The following is a 6,464-nucleotide window of genomic DNA, read 5'->3' as shown; positions in this document are numbered from 1 at the left end:
GCTCCAATTTGTCTATGGCCCTGGATCTTCTCTGGTATACTATCCCTTTATTTCGGCAAATTTCTACTATTTTTCCAGCGATCCGCGGTGCCTGGTAGAGGCTAGTATTTCATACTACATGTATAATTAACAATGCAAGGTCAAACATGGGGTGACACCAGCAAAGTATACGCTGGCACAGTCAGTTAATCCTTCACACTCACCCAAAGTCACAATCTCCCAGAGTAGAATTCCGAAAGACCACCTGCAGTACATATCGGAGGAAAGCAAAAAGTTTCAGCCAAAGTTAAAATGAAGTCATCATTGGTAATTTCCTTGAACAAGATATTTATGAAAGAAAAACTCCGAAGGGTCAAATTTGTGGTGGGTCATAGATGTTGTCGATTCTACCTTTGTGAAATAATTTAATCAACAGTTCAAACCTACACGTCACTCTGTGTTGTGTATATCCTCCTGCTCAGCGCCTCTAACGCAGTGGATCGGAAAGGAACAGCTCTCTGTAACACATAAAACAGTTGTTATCTACAACATTTGAATGATGTCTTTGATGCTGCGAAAGGCAAGTTTTTGATTATGCAAGGCAAGTTTTTAATCACTTGCTATTGATTACTTATATTATGCTGAAGGGTTTTAATTAACGTTTTAGTTACTATATTGTTGTATATACTTACTTGAGACGTTTGTTCATAGATGCCCTCCCCACGTGACAGGCCGAAGTCAGCAACCTTGGCGATAAGACTGTCTGTAAGGAGAACATTCCTGGCCGCCAGGTCACGGTGGATCACCTATCAAGCAGAAAAAAGCACAATTTACGAAGATGAAGAAATGTACACATGACTCGTGCTATGTTTGATGCTATCCAAAGACTATAAATCTCTAAACCACAACCCTACTAATATATTAACGTACGTCTTTAGAAGACAGGTGTTCCATCCCCGTCGCCACGTCACAGGCGATACGGAGGAGCTGGACCGGTGACAGGGTGGACACGGTGTCGACAGTCTGACGGATGCTGCCGTCGGCTGGACTTGTCGTTTCCAGGATCCGAGATGTTCTCAGGTACTTCTTTAGATCGCCATTTCCGGCCATTTCTAGAGCCATATACTGCTGACCTGAAGATGAATATGCTTGTATTTTGTACAATTTCACATCAAATGATATAGATTACAATTTTATCCAAATTGATATATCAAGTCGAATAGTGTTACTAAATTGTATACTCAAATGCCTTAATTCACCTGTGCTTATAAGTAGCATATTGAAATGCAAAATAGCACATTTCTATGGACTTAGCTTAATAATATAAAACTAAAGAACTGATCACACCTGCTTAGATGTGCAAGAATCACAAGTTTTTTCAGTATTCCAAAAATGTACCCGCCTCTTGCAGCATGTACTCTGCCAAATGGCTCACCTTGGTGGTCACAGGTTCCCAAGAGGTTAATGATATAAGGATGGTAGCCAACATGGCGCATGATGTCCACTTCTTGTTGAAAGTCTTGCCTGTCAGCTTCATCCGCGCCACCTTAAAAGAAAGAAAAAAAGTGATTTCAATTATGACACGAATGCTTTTAGTAGCCCTTCAAATCTTATGATGCATAAAGGATTTTAGCTAACATAGTATTATTTATCATATATATCAGGATCAATATATTATGAAAGTATTTCGTGCAGGTATCGTGACGGAGCTGGGGCATCTTTCCTTACGTTTCAGTACTTTGATTGCCGATGGCACCCTTTCACCATCCAGGTTGACTGTTCCCTTCCGGACCTCCCCAAAGTTGCCTGTTCCAAGCAGCTTGGAGGTCAGAGAGATGTCGTCCCAAGTCAACTCGCGGTCGCTGATTGCCATAATCTTCAGCGGGAGGGGCTGTTGTGGAAGGAGGCATAAAGCACATAAACACTTTGACATCTTCCGTAAATAATTTCATCAGGTTGGTAAACGAATGAATAGAAAAGTTTTTTGTTCGTTGTTCATAATATAAGATGTCAAAGTGAATAGCAAAGTTCTTTGATCCAAACCATTTATTTTTCACGAGCCGATGTTTCGATGACCGTCTGTCATCTTCATCAGGGTAATTTTGACTGGTTTACTGTGCACTGACGCTAGATGTTACTTGGTGCATAGCGCACTAAATGTGTATGTTTGTTACAATTGCACTGCATTCGGAAATGCATTGTTAACAGTAAAAACTAGCTTAAGTGCAATGTGAACCATGTAACATTGCACTGTGAACCATGTAACACCTTTAGTATAGTGCACTGTGCACCAAGTAACATCTAGCGTCATTGCACAGTAAACCAGTCAGAATTGCCCTGATGAAGATGACAGACGGTCATCGAAACGTCGACTTGTGAAAAATAAATGGTTGTGATCAAAGAACTTTGCTATTTACTTTGACATCTTATATTATGAACAACGATTGCAGTGTCAAGGTAAGTGCAAGGGAAAATGTACAGGAAAAAGTACCTTGCTTGGAGGTTATGACCTGATTTTCATTGTGATTATGTATGGAAAATGGTTCAACATTCCAGGACCACCATAATACATCTTACCCTGTAGTTCTCCATGATAGTCGGTTTGGAGCCATGATGTTCACCGTGGTGCCTAGTTGAAGTTGGGTCCCCATCAGCCACATCAGCAGTTCTTGTGACTTCTTGCAATCTCAAGCTGGTTTGGTCTAAAATGGGTAACAGATCCACTTAATTTGTCATATTGCAATAACTGTAATTGAGTGATGGTGATACTTATGTCTAGGGATATCATAGAAAACATAGTTACTTTCTTACCTGAAACGAGCGGTGTATCAGAAAACCCTTCCACATCTGAAATATTCTCACGGACATGGCGGGGAGGCCGTTGCTTTCGTCGCCTGTAAACAACAACAACTACCAAAATCAGGCCACATTCTGTAATAGTTGAAGCTAAATACATGCTGAAATAGACCAATAGTGTATGCTTAAACAGACCAACACAATTGAATAGATACATTTATACATATGAACAAAGTTAATAATTACCTTTGAATGAAGAAAATAACGGCGACCACTATTATTACGAATACTACAGCAGATACACCCCCAGCTGCGCCGGCTACCACGCCAGTTGACGGGCCTACAAATGCACGAACAAAACAGAAAACTAAGTCAAACTGGACAAATTACCAGCACGAGTATTGAGTGACTTGTTTATAGCTATATCTAAAACTCTGTAAATGCACTTACAGTTGTGATCGCTTTGCTTACCTACTGGACAATGAGGTTGATCCTGGCATGTCTGTGTTTCACTTGCTGTCCTCTCATAGTCACCGATCAAGACGTACAGTGGACGTCGAAAATTTGGGGGTACGTGTTTGCTACCTTTCTAAACAGTCGCTCATTGATGAATATTCTACTAACTGTCAATCCTTATGAACTGACATCAAACACACCTCTCTTACCTGCCACGGTTTCTGGTGTTGATACAGTTGCGATAGGCCCAGGTCTCCCTCTCCCTCCCTCCCCCGGTCGACTCAGAACCAGCCGTACGTTGTAGGTCGTGTTGGGCGACAGGTTCCTTATCCTAACCTCTCCCTCCTCGTTATTCGACAAGGTTTCCCACGACGACCCATTGGACAGTTTGTACTGAATGTCCTTAGCGATGATCTCCCCATTTCCCGTCCAAGCGAGTTTGCTGAGTTGGATGTCCACAGCCAGTTCTGTTGTGCTCGTCGCACGGACGGGAGGGGGAACTGTTGTGGTCGGTGGTACTGGAAGTAGAACAAAAAAAATCTGAATATGGACAAAATAGTCAATCTTGGAAGACATTCTGAACATCTTCTGACATAGCCACACTAATTTAAAGCTGAAAAGAGCTAAAGTTAATTAATTGCACTAAAATTCTTTACTGATTAGACAAAAAATGACCGCACTTAAAACGTACAGTCTGGCCAACAGAATTATTTGCCAAAGACGCCCAAACATAGCTTGTACGTCATTAATCTATTGGGAGTCCTATATATAGTCATTTCAACATTTTGTCAGTGGTGAATACAGATGGCTTCTTCTTACACATTAATGGATGTAGCGATATACTAACCTTTTACATCTACTGTCACCATCCTGTTGTCCTGCCCCGCTACTGTACTGACCATACAGCCGTACTGTCCCGCATCAGTTACGGAAACGTTGCGTAGCAATCTGCTATGAATTGTGTTTCCGCCAGCAGTAGGCATCTGTGTTGGCAGACCTGGATTTCGGCCACTAAACGTGAGGGCGACATCGCTGGTCTGTGGGAGCGGGTCTCCGGCAGTCTCACACACAAACGTCACGTCTGTTCCCGCGTTCAACTCGATAGACCCCGCGTTAGTACTGCTGGGTATGGTGCTGAATCCGGTCACACTTGGGGACATTCCTGAAAAACAAAACACGACATAAGGGTTGTTCTAATGAACTAATCTCTCTATATCTCTCTGTATAAGTCATAATTCATTTCACTTTTTCTCCTTTCTGCCTTTTTTCGTTTGAGGCAAATAAGAAAAATGCATATCCGTCAGAAACTTTCATAACTTCTACATTGATTATCATTCGTATTAAATCCACTGGCAACAATAGTTAGTTTGTTCCCTCTTCTCACAATGTTTTGAGATATGATTTGCCTTTTTTTACTGTTAGATGGTTTTTCTGATAAATTACCAAGTTAACCCATGACAAACGCCAGGCCCTTGATTTTCCTCAATAACAACGCCTGATAGGACGGAGTACTCTTACCTGTAATGTAAAACGCTGTGCGTTCCTGGTACGTAGAGCCACCGGTACACCGGAAGCCTAGCCATCCCAGCTTCTGCTCTGGAGTAAACCTGAGAGTCTTCCAGCGGCTGTTGGCTTGGTCTGGAAGTGACCGGGATTGCAGCGGCCGATCACCACTCGTCTGTTGAACGGTCAGTTCAGGACAGTCATCCTCTCCCCAGGGGTGACAGGATCATGTAACCGTCACTTCAGCATCAGAAGTGGCGCGTGTGATATGTAGGGCTGGTGGGTCAATCACGAGTCTGAACTCTGCAATGTGAGTAGAAACAATAAAAGATAATTTGAGATACATGATGATACTTACTATTACTTAGTATTACTTAGTGAGAGGAGGCCCAGATTTGCTGGACACTGCTACAGACACAAAGACGAGCTCGCCAGTGAGCTGTTACTCTGGGCACCAACCCATGGACACTCCAGTGCGGGGGACCCTATCGTACCTTTATTGCCCAACTTGCTGAAGATGCTGGGGTGAGGGCCGAACACCTGGGGCAGTTAATGGCGGACAGAGCGGCTTGGCGAGAAAGAGTGGACTTGGTCCTGGCAATTCGTCCGACCTGATGATGACTTACAGTGAACCTTTAGATTTCATTGATACAAATGATACAAACCAAAAGATCTACAGAAATGCATTTTAATAATTTTTAAACCTGAGAAATTAAAATCGAGAAGTGTCTTTTCATGAAACACAAGGAGAACTGCGATCGAGCTTCTTTGATATTATTTCTAAACTAGAGTTCCCCGATCTTATACCTTCACAAATTGATGTTAATCTTTATGACTGACAACACTGTATGAAAAACCACGTTTCCAAGAGTTTCCAGTCCCGCACACGCCCGTGAAATTCGCCGTGTCCTGGTCGCGTCCATGGATTTCCGGGCTCCGCATGTACGGCCCCGGATATTTCCTTACACTCCCGGATTCGTGCTCGCCGTGCATGTGCACGGACATTTACGCCTCGCACACTTGGCGTGTGTTGGGAAGCGGCTAACAATAAGGGGTAATTAGCTATATATAGGTACTGCGTGTATTCATGTTTCAAGTGATAATTACTTGAACCAAAGTTGCCAGTACTTTAATCTAAGCAAATTAGATATAGAATGATCAAGGATTGTTAATACAACATTTGAACCTATGCGTCCTTGGCTTGATTTATCGTCATGTCGTCCATACGACAAAGCACATTTGAGCGTAGGGCGCCCCGACGCTGGGGTTATATAACCTACTCGGTCAAAATGACCTAAATCTACACTCCAGTCTAAATCTGAATTTTTTTATTTTGGAAATAATAGTTTATCCGTGAGGTTCATTACCATGATGTAATCAAACGCTTGACTAAAGGGGTTTGAACTAACGTGACCTGATCAGTTTGCTATAATTTTTAGGTACATGTATAGGTAATAATATGCAAGCTTCACATTGTAGTTCGGTCGATGTGTATTGTGATGTGTCTGACATGGCGTCCATTTATGTGAATAGCCTTTGTGTAAACAAAGGGAGAACTCACAGCGTCCCCACGCTTGGTAAAATACTGAAATCCAGCAAAACAAGTCAACCCTCATGACATTGATTGTGGATTTTGGATACATTTACAAAGAGTAAGGTTATGTTGGAGTTAAAGTGCGGCTTTATTTCACTCAGTGAGCGACAAGTTGTGTAATTCTAGAACGAATAAA

At 42.3% G+C, this 6,464-nt stretch overlaps 3 protein-coding genes across 3 annotated transcripts in view; all 3 read right to left on the bottom strand.

The window, feature by feature from the left end:
• Positions 1 to 300, bottom strand: part of LOC109476102 (tyrosine-protein kinase receptor Tie-1-like) — a 1,888-nt gene extending 1,588 nt beyond the window's left edge. The window contains exon 1 of the mRNA XM_019776972.1: positions 204 to 300. Within this exon, the coding sequence (XP_019632531.1) occupies positions 204 to 255 (52 nt within the window). The 5' untranslated portion in view covers positions 256 to 300. The remainder of the gene's footprint in view (positions 1 to 203) is intronic.
• A 37-nt stretch (positions 301 to 337) lies between these two features.
• On the bottom strand, positions 338 to 3,111 carry LOC109476098 (angiopoietin-1 receptor-like). Its single transcript, XM_019776967.1, has 8 exons — positions 3,022 to 3,111; positions 2,791 to 2,873; positions 2,557 to 2,681; positions 1,708 to 1,870; positions 1,415 to 1,525; positions 910 to 1,112; positions 672 to 785; positions 338 to 497 (listed from the first exon to the last, which is right to left on the bottom strand). Exons 3-8 carry the CDS (start codon positions 2,569 to 2,571, stop codon positions 423 to 425), a joined length of 681 nt encoding a protein of 226 aa, XP_019632526.1. The 5' UTR covers positions 2,572 to 2,681; positions 2,791 to 2,873; positions 3,022 to 3,111; the 3' UTR covers positions 338 to 422.
• On the bottom strand, positions 2,667 to 5,031 carry LOC109476004 (tyrosine-protein kinase receptor Tie-1-like). The gene is made up of 5 exons (XM_019776811.1): positions 4,750 to 5,031; positions 4,079 to 4,393; positions 3,441 to 3,749; positions 2,791 to 2,873; positions 2,667 to 2,681 (listed from the first exon to the last, which is right to left on the bottom strand). Exons 2-5 carry the CDS (start codon positions 4,389 to 4,391, stop codon positions 2,667 to 2,669), a joined length of 720 nt encoding a protein of 239 aa, XP_019632370.1. The 5' UTR covers positions 4,392 to 4,393; positions 4,750 to 5,031.
• Between the last annotated feature and the right edge of the window lie 1,433 nt (positions 5,032 to 6,464).

Source organism: Branchiostoma belcheri, unplaced genomic scaffold, assembly GCF_001625305.1.
Source record: "Branchiostoma belcheri isolate BF01 breed outbred unplaced genomic scaffold, Haploidv18h27 scaffold36, whole genome shotgun sequence".
Taxonomy (NCBI): Eukaryota; Metazoa; Chordata; class Leptocardii; order Amphioxiformes; family Branchiostomatidae; genus Branchiostoma; species Branchiostoma belcheri.
This window is presented reverse-complemented; position numbering and strand designations above follow the sequence as displayed.

Excerpts from the sequence above, each read along its gene's own strand:
- LOC109476098 (XM_019776967.1), bottom strand. Across the intron at positions 1,526-1,707 it reads GGCAATCAAAGTACTGAAAC|GTGGCGCGGATGAAGCTGAC; the intron begins GTAAGGAAAGAT and ends CTTTCTTTTAAG. Across the intron at positions 498-671 it reads TCTATGAACAAACGTCTCAA|AGAGCTGTTCCTTTCCGATC; the intron begins GTAAGTATATAC and ends TATGTGTTACAG.
- LOC109476004 (XM_019776811.1), bottom strand. The coding sequence starts at position 4,391 with ATGTCCCCAAGTGTGACCGGATTCAGCACCATACCCAGCAGTACTAAC. Across the intron at positions 3,750-4,078 it reads GGTGACAGTAGATGTAAAAG|TACCACCGACCACAACAGTT; the intron begins GTTAGTATATCG and ends TTCTACTTCCAG. Across the intron at positions 2,874-3,440 it reads AACACCAGAAACCGTGGCAG|GCGACGAAAGCAACGGCCTC; the intron begins GTAAGAGAGGTG and ends TGTTGTTTACAG.